This window comes from Hyperolius riggenbachi, chromosome 2, assembly GCF_040937935.1.
Source record: "Hyperolius riggenbachi isolate aHypRig1 chromosome 2, aHypRig1.pri, whole genome shotgun sequence".
Lineage (NCBI taxonomy): Eukaryota > Metazoa > Chordata > Amphibia > Anura > Hyperoliidae > Hyperolius > Hyperolius riggenbachi.
In genome coordinates, this window is record NC_090647.1 from 573,933,701 (window position 1) to 573,960,709 (window position 27,009).

Here is a 27,009-nt window from a genome sequence, read left to right on the forward strand (position 1 = left end):
GGACAAGGTCCTTCAGCACCCAAGGCTGAGACAGCAAAGTGCGCCCCCCCATCCCTCCCACCCCAGCTGTTACACACTGATTGCTATTACACTAAGAGGTGCCCCAGGCCCCCCCCACCCCCAACACCTTAATCTCTACTTATCTGGCTTGCAGTCGCTGCCATGTATCACCTTTTCTTATTTCTTTCTGCTTCAAACACAATTGGGAATGACAGCTGAATGAATTGTGCACCCCCTCCTACACTGCGCCCTGAGGCTGCAGCCTCTCCCTTACTAGTGGGTAAGACAGGTACCTACTACTATGCAGTGTGGGTCATGGTCTAGAGGTTAAGACAGATACCTACTACACACTAGGTCCTTGGTTCAAATCCCAGCTATGGTATATAGGCATGCTTTTCAAAAAGTACAAATCCTTAATCATGCTACTTTTTCTATCGAATTGATCATAATGGAAGTATGGTTTATGCTACCGCCAGCTTTAGCATGTAGTGTGGGTCATGGTCTAGAGGTTAAGACAGATACCTACTACACACTAGGTCCTTGGTTCAAATCCCAGCTATGGTATATAGGCATGCTTTTCAAAAAGTACAAATCCTTAATCATGCTACTTTTTCTATCGAATTGATCATAATGGAAGTATGGTTTATGCTACCGCCAGCTTTAGCATGTAGTGTGGGTCATGGTCTAGAGGTTAAGACAGATACCTACTATACACTAGGTCCTTGGTTCAAATCCCAGCTATGGTATATAGGCATGCTTTTCAAAAAGTACAAATCCTTAATCATGCTACTTTTTCTATCGAATTGATCATAATGGAAGTATGGTTTATGCTACCGCCAGCTTTAGCATGTAGTGTGGGTCATGGTCTAGAAGTTAAGACAGATACCTACTATACACTAGGTCCTTGGTTCAAATCCCAGCTATGGTATATAGGCATGCTTTTCAAAAAGTACAAATCCTTAATCATGCTACTTTTTCTATCGAATTGATCATAATGGAAGTATGGTTTATGCTACCGCCAGCTTTAGCATGTAGTGTGGGTCATGGTCTAGAGGTTAAGACAGATACCTACTATACACTAGGTCCTTGGTTCAAATCCCAGCTATGGTATATAGGCATGCTTTTCAAAAAGTACAAATCCTTAATCATGCTACTTTTTCTATCGAATTGATCATAATGGAAGTATGGTTTATGCTACCGCCAGCTTTAACATGTAGTGTGGGTCATGGTCTAGAGGTTAAGACACATACCTACTACACACTAGGTTCTGGGTTCAAATCCCAGCTATGGTATATAAGCTGTTTTGAAAATCTGCAATTCCCTACTGCATGATATAGATGGATGGATAGATGGATGGATGGATGGATGGATAGGAGGAGGAGGAGGAGGAGGAGGAGGGAGGGAGGGAGGGAGGGAGAGGGAGAGAGGGAGAGAGAGAGAGAGAGAGAGAGAGAGAATTTTAAAATTTTTCGGGCGGAATTCCGACTTAAACGGAATTCCGCGGAATTACTCAGGTATACCGTCGGAATGGTCCGGTAACGGAATTTCTATATGATGGAATGCGGAATTGTGCCGGAAACGGAAATGGGCAATTCCGACCATGCCTGACATTGACGCTTTGCATGTGCTATAATCTACAAATTTCAAAATCTTCATCTCCAATGCTATGATCAATGCTGCTTTGCTACTAACCTATGCTGACACTGTGCTTCATACAATTGTGTGTGTGGCAAGAGCTGGTCAAGGTGGGCTTGCTGTTTTTTCCAACGTGTAGAAGAGTGGAGCACTCTGGTTTCTAACAATAGTGACTGTGTGACATCGATTGGTCTCTAATTGGCAGTATGACATCTGATTGGATGATGTCAAGCGCTTCCTAGGCGGCAACATATGAATTACAATTCTAGACCCTATGTCTGATACACTCAACAGTGCACTTTATCTAACGGGTTGTATGGTATGTATGACTGGATGCATGTAGGGGAGCTCCCGGTTAGTATTTCAGATCAGCAGAGTAATGTGGTTTAGGCAATTTTAAATATTTTTTGTATCTTATAAACTCATTAAAGTATTTTTGATAAAGTTCAATCCTTGTGTGTAGTTTTGGTGTGTATCGCCTGCCCTACTTTTCCTTCCTAGTAAATATATTTTCCTGATATCCTGTACATACAATGGCCCCACCTGCCCCATGATATCCTGTACAGACAAAAGCCCCACCTTCTGATATCCTGTACATACAATAGCCCCACCTAAAATCATTTACAGACCATAGCCCCGCCTCCTTATATCCTGTACAAACAATAGCCCCACCTCCTGATATCATGTACAGATAATAGCCCCGCCTACTGACAATAGCCCCGCTTGCCTCTAGATATCCTGTACGGACCATAGCCCCGCCCTTGATATCCTGTACAGACAATAGCCCCACCTCCTGATATCCTTAACGGACAATAGCCCTGCCCTCTTATATCCCATTTATACAATAGCCCCGCCTCCTGATATCGTGTACAAACAATAGTCCTGCCCTCTTATATCCCATTTATACAATAGTCCCGCCTCCTGATATCCTGTGCAAACAATAGCCCTGCCCTCTTATATCCCATTTATACAATAGCCCCGCCTCCTGATATCCTGTACAAACAATAGCCCCGCCTGCCTCCGGACTCAGAGATATTCATTGTGGTGTTTTATTCCAAAATGTATTCACTTAATTTTTTGCCGCGAGTGTCTGTCTGGCATTGATCACACACGTTTGACAGATGTCCGCCTGTGGCTGTAGCTCTTGCCCGTGAGCGTCTGTCTGGCATTGATCACACATTATTATTATTATTATTATTATTATTTAATGTATTTATAAGGTGCCAACATATTACGCAGCGCTGCACAATAGATAAATGGGTTAACATACAGGTAGAACATACGGAAACTCACAACAAAACAAGATCATGCAAATAGTTTGATAACAATACAGTGTCATTGGTCAAGATAGAGACTGTTCGAGTCTACAAGAAGGGTGGTTGTGAGTAAGATTGCATAATCAAGCTGGATACATTAGGGAGGAGGGCCCTGCCAGAGGCTTACAATCTAAAGGGTGGGGTGGAGACAATAGGTGCGTCGTGATTGACAGGCTATAGCTCTTGCCCGCGATCATCTGTCTGGCATTGGTCACACACTATTGACAGATGTCCGCCAGTGGCTGTAGATCTTGCCCGCGATCATCTGTTTGGCATTGGTCACACACATGATTGACAGATGTCCACCTGTGACTGTAGATCTTGCTCGCGATCATCTGTCTGGCATCGGTCACACACACTATTGACAGATTTCCGCCAGTGGCTGTAGATCTTGCCCGCGATCATCTGTCTGGCATTGGTCACACACTATTGACAGATGTCCGCCAGTGGCTGTAGATCTTGCCCGCGATCATCTGTTTGGCATTGGTCACACACATGATTGACAGATGTCCACCTGTGACTGTAGATCTTGCCCGCGACCATCTGTCTGGCATTGGTCGCACACTATTGACAGATGTCCACCTGTGACTGTAGATCTTGCCCGCGACCATCTGTCTGGCATTGGTCGCACACTATTGACAGATTTCCGCCTGTGGCTGTAGATCTTGCTCTAGAGCGTCTGTCTGGCATTGGTCACACACATGATTGACAGATGTCCACCTGTGGCTGTAGATCTTGCTTGCGATCATCTGTCTGGCATTGGTCACACACATGATTGACAGATGTCCGCCAGTGGCTGTAGATCTTGCCCGCGATCATCTGTCTGGCATTGATCACACACTATTGACAGATGTCCGCCAGTGGCTGTAGATCTTGCCCGCGATCATCTGTCTGGCATTGGTCACACACATGATTGACAGATGTCCGCCAGTGGCTGTAGATCTTGCCCGCGAGCGGCTGTCTGGCATCGGTCACACACATGATTGACAGATGTCCACCTGTGACTGTAGCTCTTGCCCGCGATCATCTGTCTGGCATTGGTCACACACTATTGACAGATGTCCGCCAGTGGCTGTAGATCTTGCCCGCGATCATCTGTCTGGCATTGATCACACACTATTGACAGATGTCCGCCAGTGGCTGTAGATCTTGCCCGCGATCATCTGTCTGGCATTGATCACACACTATTGACAGATGTCCGCCAGTGGCTGTAGATCTTGCCCGCGATCATCTGTCTGGCATTGGTCACACACATGATTGACAGATGTCCACCTGTGGCTGTAGATCTTGCTTGCGATCATCTGTCTGGCATTGGTCACACACGTTTGACAGATGTCCACCTGTGACTGTAGATCTTGCTTGCGATCATCTGTCTGGCATTGGTCACACACGTTTGACAGATGTCCACCTGTGACTGTAGATCTTGCTTGCGATCATCTGTCTGGCATTGGTCACACACTATTGACAGATTTCCGCCAGTGGCTGTAGCTCTTGCCCGCGATCATCTGTCTGGCATTGGTCACACACTATTGACAGATGTCCGCCAGTGGCTGTAGATCTTGCCCGCGATCATCTGTCTGGCATTGATCACACACTATTGACAGATGTCCGCCAGTGGCTGTAGATCTTGCCCGCGATCATCTGTCTGGCATTGATCACACACTATTGACAGATGTCCGCCAGTGGCTGTAGATCTTGCCCGCGATCATCTGTCTGGCATTGGTCACACACATGATTGACAGATGTCCACCTGTGGCTGTAGATCTTGCTTGCGATCATCTGTCTGGCATTGGTCACACACGTTTGACAGATGTCCACCTGTGACTGTAGATCTTGCTTGCGATCATCTGTCTGGCATTGGTCACACACGTTTGACAGATGTCCACCTGTGACTGTAGATCTTGCTTGCGATCATCTGTCTGGCATTGGTCACACACTATTGACAGATGTCCGCCAGTGGCTGTAGATCTTGCTCTAGAGCGTCTGTCTGGCATTGGTCACACACATGATTGACAGATGTCCGCCTGTGGCTGTAGATCTTGCTCTAGAGCGTCTGTCTGGCATTGGTCACACACATGATTGACAGATTTCCGCCTGTGGCTGTAGATCTTGCTCTAGAGCGTCTGTCTGGCATTGGTCACACACATGATTGACAGATGTCCACCTGTGACTGTAGATCTTGCTTGCGATCATCTTTCTGGCATTGATCACACGTTTATTTTGACAGATGTCCGCCTGTGGCTGTAGCTCTGGCTCGCGAGCGTCTGTCTGGAATTGATCACACACACGTGAGCTCTCTGGAGTTTAACGTTGTGGAACTTGCGGACTCCATGGGCTGGGAGGTCATTCCGGTGAAGAGGGCTCTCCGTAACGTGCAGTGGAATTCTTCCTCTGGAGGTACCTGATCATGATGGCAGTATCAGTAACAAGTCTTCATGTGCACACGAATGACCTGCACTGTATTCACAACCAATCCCCTAATCTGCTTCTGCCTGTGCATGTGGGGATCTGCCTGTGCATGTGGTGAGCTGCCTGTGCATGTGGGGATCTGCCTGTGCATGTGGTGAGCTGCCTGTGCATGTGGTGATCTACCTGTGCATGTGGTGATCTGCCTGTGTATGTGGTGATCTGCCTGTGTATGGGGTGATCTGCCTGTGTATGGGGTGATCTGCATGTGGTGATCTGCTTGTGCATGTGGTGATCTGCTTGTGCATGTGGTGATCTGCTTGTGCATGTGGTGATCTGCCTGTGCATGTGGTGATCTGCCTGTGCATGTGGTGATCTGCCTGTGCATGTGGTGATGATCTGCCTGTGTATGTGGTGATCTGCCTGTGCATGTGGTGATCTGCCTGTGCATGTGGTGATCTGCCTGTGCATGTAGTGATCTGCCTGTGCATGTGTTGATCTGCCTGTGCATGTGGTGATCTACCTGTGCATGTGGGGATCTACCTGTGCATGTGGGGATCTGCCTGTGCATGTGGTGATCTGCCTGTGCATGTGGTGATCTGCCTGTGCATGTGGTGATCTGCCTGTGCATGTGGTGATCTACCTGTGCATGTGGTGATCTCCCTGTGCATGTGGTGATCTGCCTGTGCATGTGATGATGATCTGCCTGTGCATGTGGTGATCTGCCTGTGCATGTGGTGGTGATCTGCCTGTGCATGTGGTGATCTGCCTGTGCATGTGGTGATCTGCCTGTGCATGTGATGATCTGTCTGTGCATGTGATGATGATCTGCCTGTGCATGTGGTGATCAACTTGTGCATGTGGTGATCTCCATGTGCATGTGGTGATCTGCCTGTGCATGTGGTGATCTGCCTGTGCATGTGATGATCTGCCTGTGCATGTGGTGATCTGCCTGTGCATGTGGTGACCTGCCTGTGCATGTGGGGATCTGCCTGTGCATGTGGGGATCTGCCTGTGGTGATCTGCCTCTGCATGTGGTGATCTGCCTGTGCATGTGGTGACCTGCCTGTGCATGTGATGATCTGCCTGTGCATGTGGTGATCTGCCTGTGCATGTGGTGATCTGCCTGTGCATGTGGTGATCTGCCTGTGCATGTGATGATCTGCCTGTGCATGTGATGATCTGCCTGTGCATGTGATGGTCTGCCTGTGCATGTGATGGTCTGCCTGTGCATGTGGGGATCTGCCTGTGCATGTGGTGATCTGCCTGTGCATGTGGGGATCTGCCTGTGATGATCTGCCTGTGCATGTGGGGATCTGCCTGTGCATGTGGGGATCTGCCTGTGCATGTGGGGATCTCCCTGTGCATGTGGTGATCTGCCTGTGCATGTGAGGATCTGCCTGTGCATGTGGTGATCTGCCTGGGCATGTGGGGATCTGCCTAGGCATGTGGGGATCTGTCTTTGCATGTGGTGATCTGACTGTGCATGTGGTGATCTGCCTGTGCATGTGGTGATCTGCCTGGACATGTGGGGATCTGCCTTTACATGTGGTGATCTGCCTTTACATGTGGTGATCTGCCTGTGCATGAGGTGATCTGCCTGTGCATGTGATGATCTGCCTGTGCATGTGATGATCTGCCTGTGCATGTGAGGATCTGCCTGTGCATGTGGTGATCTGCCTGTGCATGTGGTGATCTGCCTGTGCATGTGGTGATCTCCCTGTGCATGTGATGATCTCCCTGTGCATGTGGTGATCTGCCTGTGCATGTGATGATCTGCCTGTGCATGTAATGATCTGCCTGTGCATGTGATGATGATCTGCCAGTGCATGTGGTGATCTGCCTGTGCATGTGGTGATCTACCTGTGCATGTGGTGATCTCCGTGTGCATGTGGTGATCTGCCTGTGCATGTGGTGATCTGCCTGTGCATGTGGTGATCTGCCTGTGCATGTGATGATCTGCCTGTGCATGTGATGATCTGCCTGTGCATGTGGTGATCTGCCTGTGCATGTGATGATCTGCCTGTGCATGTGGGGATCTGCCTGTGCATGTGGGGATCTGCCTGTGCATGTGGGGATCTGCCTGTGATGATCTGCCTGTGCATGTGGTGATCTGCCTGTGCATGTGGTGATCTGCCTGTGCATGTGGGGATCTGCCTGTGCATGTGGCGATCTGCCTGTGCATGTGGCGATCTGCCTGTGCATGTGGGGATCTGCCTGTGCATGTGGGGATCTGCCTGTGCATGTGGTGATCTGCCTGTGCATGTGGTGATCTGCCTGTGCATGTGGTGATCTGCCTGTGCATGTGGGGATCTGCCTGTGCATGTGAGGATCTGCCTGTGCATGTGGGGATCTCCCTGTGCATGTGGTGATCTGCCTGTGCATGTGGTGATCTGCCTGTGCATGTGATGATCTGCCTGTGCATGTGATGATCTGCCTGTGCATGTGATGGTCTGCCTGTGCATGTGATGGTCTGCCTGTGCATGTGGGGATCTGCCTGTGCATGTGGTGATCTGCCTGTGCATGTGGGGATCTGCCTGTGATGATCTGCCTGTGCATGTGGGGATCTGCCTGTGCATGTGGGGATCTGCCTGTGCATGTGGGGATCTGCCTGTGCATGTGGGGATCTCCCTGTGCATGTGGTGATCTGCCTGTGCATGTGAGGATCTGCCTGTGCATGTGGTGATCTGCCTGGACATGTGGGGATCTGCCTAGGCATGTGGGGATCTGTCTTTGCATGTGGTGATCTGACTGTGCATGTGGTGATCTGCCTGTGCATGTGGTGATCTGCCTGGACATGTGGGGATCTGCCTTTACATGTGGTGATCTGCCTTTACATGTGGTGATCTGCCTGTGCATGAGGTGATCTGCCTGTGCATGTGATGATCTGCCTGTGCATGTGATGATCTGCCTGTGCATGTGAGGATCTGCCTGTGCATGTGGTGATCTGCCTGTGCATGTGGTGATCTGCCTGTGCATGTGGTGATCTCCCTGTGCATGTGGTGATCTGCCTGTGCATGTGATGATCTGCCTGTGCATGTAATGATCTGCCTGTGCATGTGATGATCTGCCTGTGCATGTGATGATGATCTGCCAGTGCATGTGGTGATCTGCCTGTGCATGTGGTGATCTACCTGTGCATGTGGTGATCTCCGTGTGCATGTGGTGATCTGCCTGTGCATGTGGTGATCTGCCTGTGCATGTGATGATCTGCCTGTGCATGTGATGATCTGCCTGTGCATGTGGTGATCTGCCTGTGCATGTGATGATCTGCCTGTGCATGTGGGGATCTGCCTGTGCATGTGGGGATCTGCCTGTGCATGTGGGGATCTGCCTGTGATGATCTGCCTGTGCATGTGGTGATCTGCCTGTGCATGTGGTGATCTGCCTGTGCATGTGGGGATCTGCCTGTGCATGTGGCGATCTGCCTGTGCATGTGGGGATCTGCCTGTGCATGTGGTGATCTGCCTGTGCATGTGGTGATCTGCCTGTGCATGTGGTGATCTGCCTGTGCATGTGGGGATCTGCCTGTGCATGTGAGGATCTGCCTGTGCATGTGGGGATCTCCCTGTGCATGTGGTGATCTCCCTGTGCATGTGGTGATCTGCCTGTGCATGTGATGATCTGCCTGTGCATGTGGTGATCTGCCTGTTCATGTGGTGATCTGCCTGTGCATGTGGTGATCTGCCTGTGCATGTGGGGATCTGCCTGTGCATGTGGTGATCTGACTGTGCATGTGGGGATCTGCCTGTGATGATCTGCCTGTGCATGTGGGGATCTGCCTGTGCATGTGGGGATCTGCCTGTGATGATCTGCCTGTGCATGTGGTGATCTGCCTGTGCATGTGGGGATCTGCCTGTGCATGTGGCGATCTGCCTGTGCATGTGGCGATCTGCCTGTGCATGTGGGGATCTGCCTGTGCATGTGGGGATCTGCCTGTGCATGTGGGGATCTGCCTGTGCATGTGGTGATCTGCCTGTGCATGTGGTGATCTGCCTGTGCATGTGGGGATCTCCCTGTGCATGTGGGGATCTGCCTGTGCGGATCTGCCTGTGCATGTGAGGATCTGCCTGTGCATGTGGGGATCTCCCTGTGCATGTGGTGATCTGCCTGTGCATGTGGTGATCTGCCTGTGCATGTGGGGATCTCCCTGTGCATGTGGTGATCTGCCTGTGCATGTGATCATCTGCCTGTGCATGTGGTGATCTGCCTGTGCATGTGGTGATCTGCCTGTGCATGTGGGGATCTGCATGTGGGGATCTGCCTGTGCATGTGGGGATCTGCCTGTGCATGTGGGGATCTGCCTGTGCATGTGGGGATCTGCCTGTGCATGTGGGGATCTGCCTGTGATGATCTGCCTGTGCATTTGGTGATCTGCCTGTGCATGTGGGGATCTGCCTGTGCATGTGGGGATCTGCCTGTGCTGATCTTCCTATGCATGTGGTAATCTGCCTGTGCATGTGGTGATCTGCCTGTGCATGTGGTGATCTGCCTGTGCATGTGATGATCTGCCTGTGCATGTGATGATCTGCCTGTGCATGTGGTGATCTGCCTGTGCATGTGGTGATCTCCCTGTGCATGTGGTGATCTGCCTGTGCATGTGATGATCTGCCTGTGCATGTGATGATCTGCCTGTGCATGTGATGATCTGCCTGTGCATGTGATGATCTGCCTGTGCATGTGGTGATCTGCCTGTGCATGTGGGGATCTGCCTGTGATTATCTGCCTGTGCATGTGGTGATCTGCCTGTGCATGTGGGGATCTGCCTGTGCATGTGGGGATCTGCCTGTGCATGTGGCGATCTGCCTGTGCATGTGGGGATCTGCCTGTGCATGTGGTAATCTGCCTGTTCATGTGGTGATTTGCCTGTGCATGTGGTGATCTGCCTATGCAAGTGGTGATCTCCCTGTGCATGTGGTGATCTGCCTGTGCATGTGGTGATCTGCCTGTGCATGTGGTGATCTGCCTGTGCATGTGGTGATCTGCCTGTGCATGTGGTGATCTGCCTGTGCATGTGGCATGTGGTGATCTGCCTGTGCATGTGGTGATCTGCCTGTGCATGTGGAGATCTGCCTGTACATGTGGGGATCTGCCTGTGCATGTGGGGATCTGCCTGTGCTGATCTGCCTGTGCATGTGGTAATCTGCCTGTGCATGTGGTGATCTGCCTGTGCATGTGGTAATCTGCCTGTGCATGTGGTGATCTGCCTGTGCATGTGGTGATCTGCCTGTGCATGTGGTGATCTGCCTGTGCATGTGATGATCTGCCTGTGCATGTGGGGATCTGCCTGTGCATGTGGTGATCTGCCTGTGCATGTGGGGATCTGCCTGTGCATGTGGGGATCTGCCTGTGCATGTGGGGATCTGCCTGTGCATGTGGGGATCTGCCTGTGCATGTGGGGATCTGCCTGTGCATGTGGTGATCTGCCTGTGCATGTGGTGATCTGCCTGTGCATGTGGTGATCTGCCTGTGCATGTGGTGATCTGCCTGTGCATGTGGGGATCTGCCTGTGCATGTGAGGATCTGCCTGTGCATGTGGGGATCTCCCTGTGCATGTGGTGATCTCCCTGTGCATGTGGTGATCTGCCTGTGCATGTGATGATCTGCCTGTGCATGTGGTGATCTGCCTGTTCATGTGGTGATCTGCCTGTGCATGTGGTGATCTGCCTGTGCATGTGGTGATCTGACTGTGCATGTGGGGATCTGCCTGTGATGATCTGCCTGTGCATGTGGTGATCTGCCTGTGCATGTGGGGATCTGCCTGTGATGATCTGCCTGTGCATGTGGTGATCTGCCTGTGCATGTGGGGATCTGCCTGTGCATGTGGCGATCTGCCTGTGCATGTGGCGATCTGCCTGTGCATGTGGGGATCTGCCTGTGCATGTGGGGATCTGCCTGTGCATGTGGTGATCTGCCTGTGCATGTGGTGATCTGCCTGTGCATGTGGGGATCTCCCTGTGCATGTGGGGATCTGCCTGTGCGGATCTGCCTGTGCATGTGAGGATCTGCCTGTGCATGTGGGGATCTCCCTGTGCATGTGGGGATCTCCCTGTGCATGTGGGGATCTCCCTGTGCATGTGGTGATCTGCCTGTGCATGTGGGGATCTCCCTGTGCATGTGGTGATCTGCCTGTGCATGTGATCATCTGCCTGTGCATGTGGTGATCTGCCTGTGCATGTGGTGATCTGCCTGTGCATGTGGGGATCTGCATGTGGGGATCTGCCTGTGCATGTGGGTATCTGCCTGTGCATGTGGGGATCTGCCTGTGCATGTGGGGATCTGCCTGTGATGATCTGCCTGTGCATTTGGTGATCTGCCTGTGCATGTGGGGATCTGCCTGTGCATGTGGGGATCTGCCTGTGCTGATCTTCCTATGCATGTGGTAATCTGCCTGTGCATGTGGTGATCTGCCTGTGCATGTGGTGATCTGCCTGTGCATGTGATGATCTGCCTGTGCATGTGATGATCTGCCTGTGCATGTGGTGATCTGCCTGTGCATGTGGTGATCTCCCTGTGCATGTGGTGATCTGCCTGTGCATGTGATGATCTGCCTGTGCATGTGATGATCTGCCTGTGCATGTGATGATCTGCCTGTGCATGTGGTGATCTGCCTGTGCATGTGGGGATCTGCCTGTGATTATCTGCCTGTGCATGTGGTGATCTGCCTGTGCATGTGGGGATCTGCCTGTGCATGTGGGGATCTGCCTGTGCATGTGGCGATCTGCCTGTGCATGTGGGGATCTGCCTGTGCATGTGGTAATCTGCCTGTTCATGTGGTGATTTGCCTGTGCATGTGGTGATCTGCCTATGCATGTGGTGATCTCCCTGTGCATGTGGTGATCTGCCTGTGCATGTGGTGATCTGCCTGTGCATGTGGTGATCTGCCTGTGCATGTGGTGATCTGCCTGTGCATGTGGCATGTGGTGATCTGCCTGTGCATGTGGTGATCTGCCTGTGCATGTGGAGATCTGCCTGTACATGTGGGGATCTGCCTGTGCATGTGGGGATCTGCCTGTGCTGATCTGCCTGTGCATGTGGTAATCTGCCTGTGCATGTGGTGATCTGCCTGTGCATGTGGTAATCTGCCTGTGCATGTGAGGATCTGCCTGTGCATGTGGTGATCTACCTGTGCATGTGGTGATCTCCGTGTGCATGTGGTGATCTGCCTGTGCATGTGGTGATCTGCCTGTGCATGTGGTGATCTGCCTGTGCATGTGGCATGTGGTGATCTGCCTGTGCATGTGGTGATCTGCCTGTGCATGTGGAGATCTGCCTGTACATGTGGGGATCTGCCTGTGCATGTGGGGATCTGCCTGTGCATGTGGTAATCTGCCTGTGCATGTGGTGATCTGCCTGTGCATGTGGTGATCTGCCTGTGCATGTGATGATCTGCCTGTGCATGTGGGGATCTGCCTGTGCATGTGGGGATCTGCCTGTGCATGTGGGGATCTGCCTGTGCATGTGGGGATCTGCCTGTGCATGTGGGGATCTGCCTGTGCATGTGTTGATCTGCCTGTGCATGTGGTGATCTGCCTGTGCATGTGATGATCTGCCTGTGCATGTGATGATCTGCCTGTGCATGTGGTGATCTGCCTGTGCATGTGGGGATCTGCCTGTGATGATCTGCCTGTGCATGTGGTGATCTGCCTGTGCATGTGGTGATCTGCCTGTGCATGTGGCATGTGGTGATCTGCCTGTGCATGTGGGGATCTGCCTGTGCATGTTGCGATCTGCCTGTGCATGTGGGGATCTGCCTGTGCATGTGGTGATTTGCCTGTGCATGTGATAATAATCCGAACATTTGTATAGCGCTTTTCTCCTGTCGGACTCAAAGCGCTCAAGAGCTGCAGGCACTGGGGCGCGCTCAAGAGGCCAACATGCAGTGTTAGGGAGTCTTGCCTTGAACTCCTTACTGAATAGGTACTTGACATAGCCAGGATTCGAACCCTGGTCTCCCATGTCAAAGGCAGACCCCTTAACCAGTACTCTATCCAGCCACCACCATGTGATGATCTGCCTGTGCATGTGGTGATCTGCCTGTGCATGTGGTGATCTGCCTGTGCAAGTGGTGATCTGCCTGTGCATGTGGTGATCTGCCTGTGCATGTGGTGATCTGCCTGTGCATGTGGCATGTGGTGATCTGCCTGTGCATGTGGTGATCTGCCTGTGCATGTGAGGATCTGCCTGTGCATGTGGTGATTTGCCTGGGCATGTGGGGATCTGCCTGTGCATGTGGTGATCTGCCTGTGCATGTGGTGATCTGCCTGTGCATGTGGTGATCTGCCTGTGCATGTGGGGATCTGCCTGTGCATGTGGGGATCTGCCTGTGCTGATCTGCCTCTGCATGTGGTAATCTGCCTTTGCATGTGGTGATCTGCCTGTGCATGTGATGATGATCTGCCTGTGCATGTGAGGATCTGCCTGTGCATGTGGTGATCTACCTGTGCATGTGGTGATCTACCTGTGCATGTGGTGATCTCTGTGTGCATGTGGGGATCTGCCTGTGCATGTGATGATCTGCCTGTGCATGTGATGATCTGCCTGTGCATGTGATGATCTGCCTGTGCATGTGATGATCTGCCTGTGCATGTGGTGATCTGCCTGTGATGATCTGCCTGTGCCTGTGATGATATGCCTGTGCATGTGGTGATCTGCCTGTGCATGTGGTGATCTGCCTGTGCATGTGGTGATCTCCCTGTGCATGTGGGGATCTGCCTGTGCATGTGGTGATCTGCCTGTGCATGTGGTGATCTGCCTGTGCATGTGGGGATCTGCCTGTGCATGTGGGGATCTGCCTGTGCATGTGGGGATCTGCCTCTGCTGATCTGCCTCTGCATGTGGTAATCTGCCTGTGCATGTGGTGATCTGCCTGTGCATGTGATGATCTGCCTGTGCATGTGGTGATCTGCCTGTGCATGTGGTGATCTGCCTGTGCATGTGGTGATCTGCCTGTGCATGTGATGATCTGCCTGTGCATTTGGTGATCTGCCTGTGCATGTGGTGATCTGCCTGTGCATGTGATGATCTGCCTGTGCATGTGGTGATCTGCCTGTGCATGTGGTGATCTGCCTGAGCATGTGATGATCTGCCTGTGCATGTGATGATCTGCCTGTGCATGTGGTGATCTGCCTGTGCATGTGGTGATCTGCCTGTGCATGTGAGGATCTGCCTGTGCATGTGGTGATCTGCCTGTGCGTGTGGTGATCTGCCTGTGCGTGTGATGATCTGCCTGTGCATGTGATGATCTGCCTGTGCATGTGGTGATCTGTTTCATCTATTGCACGTTTTGCTGTCCTGATCTGCCTCTGCCATATTATTAGCATCAGAGTAACATACACAGATTCCTGTTACTAATGGTGTTTCTCCCGTGTCTCCTTGTTCCTCAGGTTTTCGTGGAACAGGCAGAAGTGGCATCCTTGTTGAGTTCAGCAAGCTGTCCTTTCATTTCCGTGCATATGGAGATCTGACTAACGAGGAATTGGAAAGTGTGTGTGATTTTCTTCATCAGAAGGTGTCTTCACGCGAGACCACGGCCTTGAGGCAGCTGAAGATGTGTTACAAGGCCTTTCAGAGGTAACTCCTGAGAAAGTGATGGTCCTGCCATGAAAGTTACTGGTCAGCTGACGAGTTCTGCGTTCTCTGGCTAGGTCATGGGTCAAGCAATGACCGAGCAAGTCTGTACTCCTACAGAAGAACTGCACACCTTGGTTGGTGGATGCTGGTGCAGGATCCCTGGGCTGTATACATCCAATCTTCAAAGGAGAAATCCGCACACACTTTTTGAAACCATAAAGTGAAGTTTATTGTTCCATTCCATTGGCCAATCGGTCAGATGTCTTGCTTGTGTGTGTGATGGAACAATAAACTTCACTTCATGGTTACAAGAAGTCTGTGTGCAGATTCCTCCTTTGACCATTGCAAGTCTGTACTCACTCACTGACTCAGGCAGGTCCAGACTAGAGCCCTGATGGTTTACTTCACACAACGGATCACAATGGAGTAACTGGATGTAAACTGACCCTATGCTAAATATAAGGAGGAGTCTAGCCTGTGACCCATCTACGTCCATCATAAATGCCAACGTGTTACTATGCCAACTTACCCCTTCTCCCACCCTGATTTTTCTTCTCAAGATAGAAAACCCTGGCTGAACTTATAAGGACCAATGAAAATGTCTCAGGCATTGAAATAAGCATCCTGATGTTCACCAGCCCAATGACTTCTATTTAGTGGTATCATACTACGAGGTGAATGAGACCAAATCATTAATGCCGAGTATAACTATCCCCTCCCACGTGAACCAGCAGATCTCAGTGTGATTCCCATTTCATTGGACAAAATCTTCCATCCCTGACCCAGGTACTAACTTCCCTAACGCCTCTAGCAAATGATACGAGCTTCATTTCCTTCCTCTGCTGGGAATAATAGACATTTCCTGCCAGCTTGGTCTGAACCCCTGAGCCTGTGCGTTGGTTCCGGCATGCGACCGTATTTTACTGCTGGGGGATGACTTCTCCTCTGTTGTTCTGCAGGGTAGCGTTCCGGAGCAGTGCGGCCTGTGCGGAGCAGGTGAACATGGAGCGCAGTGCACTGCTGAAATCTCACATCTTGGACTACTTTCAAGGGAAAACTACCTCAGGAGAGAGCCATGAATCGGATTCCGAGGAAGAACTGAGAGATACGAAGGTAATATGCATATTCTCATCATAATACTGGACAGAGCAACCCTAATCTCTGTCCACACTCCATTCACCGTATATACCGCCCCTATCTCTGTCCACCGTCCATTCCCCGTATCTAACCTCCCCTGCTGATCTCTGATCCCTCCCCCATCTATGTCCACCGTCCATTCCCCGTATCTATCCTCCCCTGCTGATCCCTCCCCCATCTCTGTCCACCGTCCATTCCCCGTATCTACCCTCCCCTGCTGGTCTCTGATTCCTACCCCATCTCTGTCCACCCTCCATCTACCCTCCCCTGCTGGTCTCTGATCCCTCCCCCATCTCTGTCCACCCTCCATTCCCTGTATCTACCCTCCCCTGCTGGTCTCTGATCCCTCCCCCATCATTCCCTGTATCTGCCCCCTCCGGCTGGTCTCTGATTCCTCCCCCATCTCTGTCCACCCTCCATTCTCTGTATCTACCCTTCACTGCTGATCTCTGATCCTTCCCCATCTCTGTCCACCCTCCATTCCCTGTATCTACCCTCCCCTGCTGGTCTCTGTTCCCACCCCCATCTCTGTCCACCCTCCATTCCCTGTATCTACCCTCCACTGCTGATCTCTGATCCTTCCCCCATCTCTGTCCACCCTCCATTCCCTGTATCTACCCTCCACTGCTGATCTCTGATCCTTCCCCATCTCTGTCCACCCTCCATTCCCTGTATCTACCCTCCACTGCTGATCTCTGATCCCACCCCCATCTCTGTCCACCCTCCATTCCCTGTATCTACCCTCCCCTGCTGGTCTCTGATCCCTCCCTCATCTCTGTCCACCCTCCATCACTCCCTGTATCTACCTCCCCCTGCTGATCTCTGATCGCTCCCCCATCATTCCCTGTATCCCCCTCCCCCCCCGGCTGGTCTCTGATCCCACCCCCATCTCTGTCCACCCTCCATCACTCCCTGTATCTACCCTCCACTGCTGATCTCTGATCCCTCCCCCATCTCTGTCCACCCTCCATTCCCCGTATCTACTCTCCCCTGCTGGTCTCTGATCCCACCCCCATCTCTGTCCACCCTCTATTCCCCGTACCCACCTTCCCCTACTGATCTCTGATCCCTCCCCCGGCATTACCTGTATCTACCCTCCCCTGCTGGTCTCTGATGGGATGGTGTCAGACAATAGGACAGGATGCACACAGAGGGGGGGGATGGGAGGGGTACAGCCTCCTCCATTCATTGCTTGGTTCCCTGCAGGTGGAGGATTGGAGGCATCAGCTGTGCTTCGATGTTCGTCTTTTCCTTTCCATTCACCAAGATGAGAGATTCTCTGGAAGAGCCATTGCCCGCATTTTCCATGGGATTGGTATGTGAATATTTTATCATAAGGAATGAATGTGTAATAATAATGTGTTCATACATGTTCCAGGACAAGGCAAGGTATGAAGTGTGTGCCTAGCAGCTCTGAATCTTTACTACTGATTCTATAGAAGTCCACTCTGTTCCCTCCTGATTATCCCTCTATTCACGTCTTTATGACTTCCACCGACTAGATGATCTATTCACAAGCCTTGTCGGCCCATGAGTAGGCCCTGCCCCCCGGCTCATAAGGAATCCCCCATGCTCCCTGGCCCGTGAGGGGTCCCCACACTCCCCAGCTTGTGAGGAGACTGCAGTCCTCGAGCCCGTGAGGGGTTCGCGCTCCCCGGCCTGTCTTATCTTAAAACAATCGCTTTAAACTTGTATTGGTGCTACAAATTCAACACCAAAAATTCACTTTTCATTTTAATTTGCATCTAACTCTCATTTCTTAAACTGGTTTTAAGGCCAAACTGCAATTTTCTGACTTGAACTCTGTACAGACAGGCCAGTGTTTCCTTCTTGTACAAAGCAGGAGATGTTGGTTATTTTCCAGACCTGTATAAATTGACTGGCAAGTTCACAATGTGATTGTGCAAAATCGTTTCCAATAACGTGTGGCAATGAAGGTAGCTACATAGTTACATAGTTATTTTGGTTGAAAAAAGACATACGTCCATCGAGTTCAACCAGTACAAAGTCCAACTCCAACCTGCTCCCTCACATATCCCTGTTGATCCAGAGGAAGGCGAAAAAACCCTTACAAGGCATGTTCCAATTAGCCCCAAAAGGGAAAAATTCCTTCCCGACTCCAGATGGCAATCAGATAAAATCCCTGGATCAACATCATTAGACATTACCTAATAATTGTAGCCATGGATGTCTTTCAACGCAAGGAAAGCATCTATGGACCTCCATGGAGATGCTTGCAGGATGACTGACGTATGTAATGTCTACTAATACTGCGTTCTGTTTGGCTTGTAGGCAGCCCGTGTTACCCTGCACAGATTTACGGGAAGGACCGAAGATTCTGGAGGAAATACCTTCACTTGGACTTCAACAAAGTTCTGCAGATCTGTAAGGAGGAGATTATCCGCATGAGATGAAGATGGCCTGTCACACTGCTGTACTCTCCAATGGCGGATTCCCAAAAAGCAGGATTTGGCAAAACAATTGCGTTTTCTGATCTACAAAAGATTGCGGTCTCCGATCTACGAGTGTGCGCGGTTTTGCGATCTACGAGGGTGTGCGTCTGTGATCTACAAGGGTGGGAGATCTACGAGGGTGTCCGGTTTTGAGATCTATGACGGTGTCTACGAGGGTGTGCGGTCTGTGATCTACAAGGGTGGGAGATCTACGAGGGTGCATGGTTTGCGCTCTACAAGGGCATGCAGTTTGCGATCTATGAAGGCGTGCACCTTGCGATCTGTGTGGGCCTCTACAAGGGCATGCATTTGAGACTGTTATAAGGGATGGTCACTGATATGCAAATATTTCTAAATTCATGCAGGATTATGTAAATTTGTATGCAAAAGTATGCAGCTTGAAAATGAACCAAAAAGTTTAAACCTTGGCGGGACTTGTTTGGTCTATTTGCATAAATTTGCATATGAATTTACATGATCCTGCAGGAAGTCGGGAATATTTGCATCTCATTTACCATCCCCTCCATGTTGTACAAGTCTGTTTATTTGTAGATACTTTTGACTTTCATTTATAATAAAACTGATGTGTAAAAAGTCTGATTTATTGGCTGACTGGCCTCGTATATCACGCTCCTCTTGTATGAGCAGTCTGGGCTCACTGCGCAGGCGCCGATATCCATGGCAGGGCCAGAGGCAGGTGTGGTGGGGGCGGGTGAGGCTGACTGGGCTCGTATATCACGCTCCTCTTGTATGAGCAGTCTGGGCTCACTGCGCAGGCGCCGATATCCACGGGAGGGATTTTTGACAAGCTCTTGTCAGATATGTTCAGAGGCCTGAGGCCGGTGTGACAGGGCAGGTGTTTTGGGGTTGATGGGAGGTGCCATGGGGCGGGTGTGGCAGGGCCAGAGGCAGGTGTGGTGGGGCGGGTGAGGCAGGGACTAGAGGCAAGTGTCCCGGAGCTAGGTGTCACAGGGGTGGGTCTGGCTGTGGGAGTCAGGTGTTGAGGGGCAGTGGGGGTGGAGAAGGCCAGTGTCATGAAGGTGGATGTTGTGGGGCCAGGAGCATTTGTGGTGGGGAGTCAGTTGTCGTGGGGCCGGAGGTGGTCGGGGCAGGTTTTTGCAGGTGCCGGAGGCCAGTGTCGTGGGGCAGGATGTGGCAGTGAGTCTGTTGTTGTGGGGCCGGAGGTGGGTGTTGCGGTGCAAGTGTGGTGGGGGGGTGTTTTGTGTGTGTGGGGGGGGGAGGGTGTTGTGGGGAGTCAGTTGTCATGGGGGTGAGTGGGTGCTGTGCAGGTGTGTGTGTGGAGGGTGCGGGGTCGGATGCAGGTGGGGGCGAGTGTTGCAGGGCAGGATGTGGCAGGGAGTGGGGGTGTGTTTTGCTGGCGGGGGTGTGTTGCGGGGAGTCAGTTGTCATGGGGCCGGAGGTGGGTGCGTGCAGGTGTGTGTGGGAGGGTTGCAGGGACGGATGCAGGTTGGAGGCGGGTTTTGTGGATTGTCACAGGGCAGGATGTGGCAGGGAGTCAGTTGTTGTGGTAGGGGTGTGTTTTGCGGGTGGGGGTGTGTTGCTGGGAGTCAGTTGTCATGTGGCTGGGGGTGGGTGGGTGCGGTGCAGGTGTGTGTGTGGAGGGTGCGGGTCAGACGCAGTTGGGGGTGGGTGTTGCGGGTGCCAGAGGTGAGTGTTGCAGGGCAGGATGTGGCAGGGAGTCAGTTGTGGTGGGGGTGTGTTTTGCGGGTAGGGGTGTGTTGCTGGGAGTCAGTTGTCGTGGGGGTGGGTGCGGTGCAGGTGTGTGTTGGTGGGGGGGTGCGGGGTCGGATGCAGGTTTTTCGGATGCCGCAGTCGGGGGGCCAGGTGTGGGGGGAGTCAGGTGTCATGGGGCCGGGGGCAGGTGTCACCAGTAAGGCCCCTTTTACACTTAACCAACTGCTCTCAGTTAAAACTGAAAGAAAACGGATTTTCAGAGTTATGCCCATGGTTTCCAATGGCACAGTTCCCACTATAAGCGCTGTAACTAAAAACTTTTATACAATGCACTGCTATGGAAAAACGCATACCAATGCATTGAGTGTAAAAGGGCCCTAAACCCCTCCCTCGGTCAGAGGTTCACAGCCTCATACAAATGAGCCACATATAGTGAACAGTAATGCACAATATAGCACACATTACATTGCATGCTATTTACTGGCAGCCTAATGGGATAATATCACCACACTGTGTATAGATCACAATTGTGACAACTGTTATTTGCCAGGCCTCCTGTAAGAAAGGCCAAGGAAGTCCAGCATCAGATGCCATCACTGGTAACTAGGAAACAGTCTGTCCTTCCACTGAAGCTGTGATGGGAAATGAGGCTGGAAAGATTGGAGAAGTCACATTGTGGCCACCAGCTGTCTGTCTGTGGTGTCGGTGGCTCCTCTGATGTCTGAAGAGGTTGGAGCTCTGGGTGAAGGACTTGCCACACTCACAGACATAAGGCCGCTCCCGTGTGTGGACTCTCTGGTGCATGATGAGGTGGGATCTACAATTAAAGCTCTTTTCACAACGCAGACATTCAAACGGTTTCTTTGGAGGAAGGTTATCTAGCAATGGTCTGGTATAAGTCTTCCTTGGATCGCTGGGAAGCCTTTTCCCTCCAGCTGTCCAGCCAGTCTTCCATGCCGGCTTCCCACGATCCTTATACAGGAGGCGGAGAGTTTGTTGCATGTGGAGATTGTCAGAGTTGTGGTCCATTTCCACCGCATGTCCTGCAGCCTGAAGATCACTCGCTGGACTTTCTTCCTCAGTCTTAATAACGTGCAGGTTTCCTTCTGGAACAAAAAGAAAATAATTTCATGATCGTTAAGAGACAATAGTTGTGACTTCTGTACAACTAAAGTGATATTTGGGTTACATATTCATGCAATTCACTAAGGGCAGCTCTGTAAAATAGCACATTCGGTATTTAACACTAAGTCAGCCGTGTAGCAGGTCAGCGGGCAGGCAGGGAGCTGTGTGTAAGAGGCTGCCGTGTAGCAGGTCAGCAGTGAGGCGGGGAGCTGTGTGTATGAGGCAGCCATGTAGCAGGTCAGCGGTGAGGCAGGAAGCTGTGTGTATGTGGCAGCCGTGTAGCAGGTCAGGGTTGAGGCAGTGAGCTGTGTGTATGAGGCAGCCGTTTAGCAGGTCAGGGTTGAGGCAGGGAGCTGTGTGTATGAGGCAGCTGTGTAGCAAGGAAGCAGTGAGGCAGGGAGCTGTGTGTAAGAGGCAGCCGTGTAGCAGGTCAGCAGTGAGGCAGGGAGCTTCTGTGTAAGAGGCAGCCGTGTAGCAGGTCAGCAGGGAGCTGTGTGTATGAAGCAGCCGTGTAGCAGGTCAGCGGGCAGGCAGGGAGCTGTGTGTAAGAGGCAGCCGTGTAGCATGTCAGCGGGCAGACAGGGAGCTGTGTGTATGAGGCAGCCATGTAGCAGGTCAGCGGTGAGACGGAGCTGTGTGTAAGAGGCTGTCATGTAGCAGGTCAGCGGTGAGGCAGGAAGCTGTGTGTATGAGTCAGCCGTGTAGCAGGGCAGCGGTGAGGCAGGAAGCTGTGTGTATGAGTCAGCCGTGTAGCAGGGCAGCGGTGAGGCAGGGAGCTGTGTGTAAGATGCTGTCGTGTAGCAAGTAAGCGGGCAGGCAGGGAGCTGTGTGTAAGAGGCAGCTGTGTAGCAGGGTAGCGGGCAGGCAGTGAGCTGTGTGTATGAGGCAGCCGTGTAGCAGGTCAGCGGTGAGGCAGGAAGCTGTGTGTATGAGTCAGCCGTGTAGCAGGTCAGTGGGCAGGCAGAGAGCGGTGTGTATGAGGCAGCCGTCTAGCAGGTCAGCAGGCAGGCAGGGAGCTGTTGTGTATGAGGCAGCCATGTAGCAGGTCAGCAGTGAGGCAGGAAGCTGTGTGTATGAGGCAGCCGTGTAGCAGGTCAGCGGGCAGGCAGGGAGCTGTGTGTATGAGTCAGCCGTGTAGCAGGGCAGCGGGCAGGCAGGGAGCTGTGTATGAGTCAGCTGTGTAGCAGGTCAGCAGGCAGGCAGGGAGCTGTGTGTATGAGGCAGCCGTGTAGCAGGTCAGCGGTGAGGCAGGGAGCTGTGTATATGAGGCAGCCGTGTAGCAGGGTAGCGGGCAGGCAGGGAGCTGTGTGTATGAGTCAGCTGTGTAGAAGGGCAGTGGGCAGGCAGGGAGCTGTGTGTATGAGGCGGCTGTGTAGCAGGGCAGCGGGCAGGCAGAGAGCTGTGTGTATGAGGCAGCCGTGTAGCAGGGCAGCGGGCAGGCAGGGAGCTGTGTGTATGAGGCAGCTGTGTAGCAGGTTAGCGGGCAGGCAGGGAGCTGTGTGTATGAGGCAGCCGTGTAGCAGGGCAGCTGGCAGGCAGGAAGCTGTGTGTATGAGGCAGCCGTGTAGCAGGTCAGCGGGCAGGCAGGGAGCTGTGTGTATGAGTCAGCCGTGTAGCAGGGCAGCGGACAGACAGGGAGCTGTGTGTATGAGTGAGCCATGTAGCAGGGCAGCGGGCAGGCAGGGAGCTGTGTGTATGTGTCAGCCGGGTAGCAGGTCGGCAGGCAGGGAGCTGCATGTATGAGTCAGCCGTGTAGCAGGTCAGCGGTGAGGCGGGAAGCTGTCTGTATGAGGCACCCGTGTAGCAGGTCAGTGGGCAGGCAGGGAGCTGTGTGTATGAGTCAGCCGTGTAGCAGGTCAGCGGGCAGGCAGGGAGCTGTGTGTATGAGGCAGCCGTGTAGCAGGTCAGCAGTGAGGCAGGGAGCTGTGTGTATGAGACAGCCGTGTAGCAGGTTAGCGGGCAGGCAGGGAGCTGTGTGTAAGAGGCAGCCGTGTAGCAGGTCAGCGGGCAGGCAGGGAGCTGTGTGTATGTGTCAGCCGGGTAGCAGGTCAGCAGTGAGGCAGGGAGCTGTGTGTATGAGGCAGCCGTGTAGCAGGTCAGCGGTGAGGCAGGAAGCTGTGTGTATGAGGCACCCGTGTAGCAGGTCAGCGGGCAGGCAGGGAGCTGTGTGTATGAGACAGCCATGTAGCAGGTCAGCAGGCAGGCAGGGAGCTGTGTGTATGAGGCAGCCGTGTAGCAGGTCAGCAGTGAGGCAGGAAGCTGCGTGTATGAGTCAGCCGTGTAGCAGGTTAGCGGGCAGGCAGGGAGCTGTGTGTAAGAGGCAGCCGTGTAGCAGGTCAGCGGGCAGGCAGGGAGCTGTGTGTATGAGGCAGCTGTGTAGCAAATCAGGGATAAGGCAGGGAGCGGTGTGTATGAGGCAGCTGTGTAGCAGGGCAGCGGGCAGGCAGGGAGCTGTGTGTATGAGGCAGCTGTGTAGCAGGGCAGAGGGCAGGCAGGGAGCTGTGTGTATGAGGCAGCTGTGTAGCAGGGCAGCGGGCAGGCAGGGAGCTGTGTGTATGAGACAGCCGTGTAGTTGGTCAGCAGTGAGGCAGGGAGCTGTGCGTATGAGTCAGCCGTGTAGAAGGGCAGCGGGAAGGCAGGGAGCTGTGTGTATGAGTGAGCCATGTAGCAGGGCAGCGGGCAGGCAGGGAGCTGTGTGTATGTGTCAGCCGGGTAGCAGGTCAGCAGTGAGGCAGGGATCTGTGTGTATGAGTCAGCCGTGTTGCAGGTCAGCGGGCAGGCAGGGAGCTGTGTGTATGTGTCAGCCGGGTAGCAGGTCAGCAGTGAGGCAGGAAGCTGTGTGTAAGAGGCACCCGTGTAGCAGGTCAGCAGGCAGGCAGGGAGCTGTGTGTATGAGGCACCCGTGTAGCAGGTTAGCGGGCAGGCAGGGAGCTGTGTGTAAGAGGCAGCTGTGTAGCAGGTCAGCAGTGAGGCAGGGAGCTGCGTGTATGAGTCAGCCGTGTAGCAGGTTAGCGGGCAGGAAGGGAGCTGTGTGTAAGAGGGAGCCGTGTAGCAGGTCAGCGGGCAGGCAGGGAGCTGTGTGTATGAGGCAGCTGTGTAACAAATCAGGGATGAGGCAGGGAGCGGTGTGTATGAGGCAGCTGTGTAGCAGGGCAGCGGGCAGGCAGGGAGCTGTGTGTATGAGACAGCCGTGTAGCAGGTCAGCGGGCAGGCAGGGAGCTGTGTGTATGAGGCAGCTGTGTAGCAGGTCAGCGGGCAGGCAGGGAGCTGTGTGTATGAGTCAACCATGTAGCAGGTCAGCGGGCAGGCAGGGAGCTGTGTGTATGAGGCAGCCGTGTAGCAAATCAGGGATGAGGCAGGGAGCGGTGTGTATGAGGCAGCTGTGTAGCAGGGCAGCGGGCAGGCAGGGAGCTGTGTGTATGAGGCAGCTGTGTAGCAGGGCAGCGGACAGGCAGGGAGCTGTGTGTATGAGACAGCCGTGTAGCAGGTCAGCAGTGAGGCAGGCAGCTGTGTGTATGAGGCAGCCGTGTAGTAGGTCAGCGGTGAGGCAGGAAGCTATGTGTATGAGTCAGCCGTGTAGCAGGTCAGCGGACAGGCAGGGAGCTGTGTGTATGAGGCAGCCGTGTAGTAGGTCAGCGGTGAGGCAGGAAGCTGTGTGTATGAGTCAGCCGTGTAGCAGGGCAGCGGGCAGGCAGGAAGCTGTGTGTATGAGGCAGCCGTCTAGCAGTGCAGCGGGCAGGCAGGGAGCTGTGTGTAAGAGGCAGCCGTGTAGCAGGGCAGCGGGCAGGCAGGAAGCTATGTGTATGAGGCAGCCGTGTAGCAGGGCAGCGGACAGGCAGGGAGCTGTGTGTATGAGTGAGCCATGTAGCAGGGCAGCGGGCAGGCAGGGAGCTGTGTGTATGTGTCAGCCGGGTAGCAGGTCAGCAGTGAGGCAGGGAGCTGCGTGTATGAGTCAGCCGTGTAGCAGGTCAGTGGGCAGGCAGGGAGCTGTGTGTATGAGTCAGCCGTGTAGCAGGTCAGCGGGCAGGCAGGGAGCTGTGTGTATGAGTCAGCCGTGTAGCAGGTCAGCAGGCAGGCAGGGAGCTGTGTGTATGAGACAGCCGTGTAGCAGGTTAGCGGGCAGGCAGGGAGCTGTGTGTAAGAGGCAGCCGTGTAGCAGGTTAGCGGGCAGGCAGGAAGCTGTGTGTATGAGGCAGCCGTGTAGCAGGTTAGCGGGCAGGCAGGAAGCTGTGTGTATGAGGCAGCCGTGTAGCAGGTTAGCGGGCAGGCAGGGAGCTGTGTGTAAGAGGCAGCCGTGTAGCAGGTCAGCGGGCAGGCAGGGAGCTGTGTGTATGAGGCAGCCGTGTAACAGTGTAGCGGGCAGGCAGGGAGCTGTGTGTATGAGGCAGCTGTGTAGCAGGTCAGTGGGCAGGCAGGGAGCTGTGTGTATGAGGCAGCCATGTAGCAGGTCAGCGGGCAGGCAGGGAGCTGTGTGTATGAGGCAGCCGTGTAGCAGTGTAGCGGGCAGGCAGGGAGCTGTGTGTATGAGGCAGCCGTGTAGCAGTGTAGCGGGCAGGCAGGGAGCTGTGTGTATGAGGCAGCTGTGTAGCAGGTCAGCAGGCAGGGAGCTGTGTGTATGAGGCAGCCATGTAGCAGGTCAGTGGGCAGGCAGGGAGCTGTGTGTATGAGTCAGCCGTGTAGCAGGTCAGCGGGCAGGCAGGCAGTGAGCTGTGTGTATGAGTGAGCCTTGTAGCAGGTCAGCGGGCAGGCAGTGAGCTGTGTGTATGAGTGAGCCTTGTAGCAGGTCAGCGGGCAGGCAGTGAGCTGTGTGTGTGAGTCAGCCGTGTAGCAAGTTAGCGGGCAGGCAGGGAGCTGCATGTAGTTTACTGTCCGGTGCATCCCCGACATCCCTTTAGATGTGCTGCAGCCACCAGGGGGAGCTCCTCTGTATAAGAGTATACATGTGTGTATGAGTCAGCCGTGTAGCAGGTCAGCAGGCAGGCAGGAAGCTGTGTGTATGAGGCAGCCGTGTAGCAGGTTAGCAGGCAGGCAGGAAGCTGTGTGTATGAGGCAGCCATGTAGCAGGTTAGCGGGCAGGCAGGGAGCTGTGTGTAAGAGGCAGCCGTGTAGCAGGTCAGCGGGCAGGCAGGGAGCTGTGTGTATGAGGCAGCCGTGTAGCAGTGTAGCGGGCAGGCAGGGAGCTGTGTGTATGAGGCAGCCATGTAGCAGGTCAGCGGGCAGGCAGGGAGCTGTGTGTATGAGGCAGCCGTGTAGCAGTGTAGCGGGCAGGCAGGGAGCTGTGTGTATGAGGCAGCCGTGTAGCAGTGTAGCGGGCAGGCAGGGAGCTGTGTGTATGAGGCAGCTGTGTAGCAGGTCGGCAGGCAGGGAGCTGTGTGTATGAGGCAGCCATGTAGCAGGTCAGCGGTGAGGCAGGGAGCTGTGTGTATGAGGCAGCCGTGTAGCAGTGTAGCGGGCAGGCAGGGAGCTGTGTGTATGAGGCAGCTGTGTAGCAGGTCGGCAGGCAGGGAGCTGTGTGTATGAGTCAGCCATGTAGCAGGTCAGCGGTGAGGCAGGAAGCTGTGTGTGTGAGTCAGCCGTGTAGCAAGTTAGCGGGCAGGCAGGGAGCTGCATGTAGTTTACTGTCCGGTGCATCCCCGACATCCCTTTAGATGTGCTGCAGCCACCAGGGG

The 27,009-nt window shown here is 53.3% G+C and overlaps 2 protein-coding genes across 5 annotated transcripts in view; one reads left to right on the forward strand and one right to left on the reverse strand.

The window, feature by feature from the left end:
• Window positions 1-19,102, forward strand: part of RECQL4 (RecQ like helicase 4) — a 219,395-nt gene extending 200,293 nt beyond the window's left edge. For all 3 annotated transcript variants that reach the window (XM_068271053.1, XM_068271055.1, XM_068271054.1), the window contains 5 exons: window positions 5,179-5,348; window positions 14,744-14,930; window positions 15,890-16,043; window positions 17,274-17,382; window positions 18,360-19,102. In XM_068271053.1, coding sequence (XP_068127154.1) covers window positions 5,179-5,348; window positions 14,744-14,930; window positions 15,890-16,043; window positions 17,274-17,382; window positions 18,360-18,481 — 742 coding nt within the window. In that variant the 3' untranslated portion in view covers window positions 18,482-19,102. The remainder of the gene's footprint in view (window positions 1-5,178; window positions 5,349-14,743; window positions 14,931-15,889; window positions 16,044-17,273; window positions 17,383-18,359) is intronic.
• A 1,556-nt stretch (window positions 19,103-20,658) lies between these two features.
• Window positions 20,659-27,009, reverse strand: part of LOC137545208 (zinc finger protein 426-like) — a 34,982-nt gene continuing 28,631 nt past the window's right edge. The window contains exon 6 of one of the 2 annotated variants that reach the window (XM_068266334.1): window positions 20,659-21,318. In XM_068266334.1, the coding sequence (XP_068122435.1) occupies window positions 20,819-21,318 (500 nt within the window). In that variant the 3' untranslated portion in view covers window positions 20,659-20,818. Of the gene's footprint in view, window positions 21,322-27,009 lie in introns of both variants that reach the window. The other variant, XM_068266332.1, reaches the window with a different exon arrangement.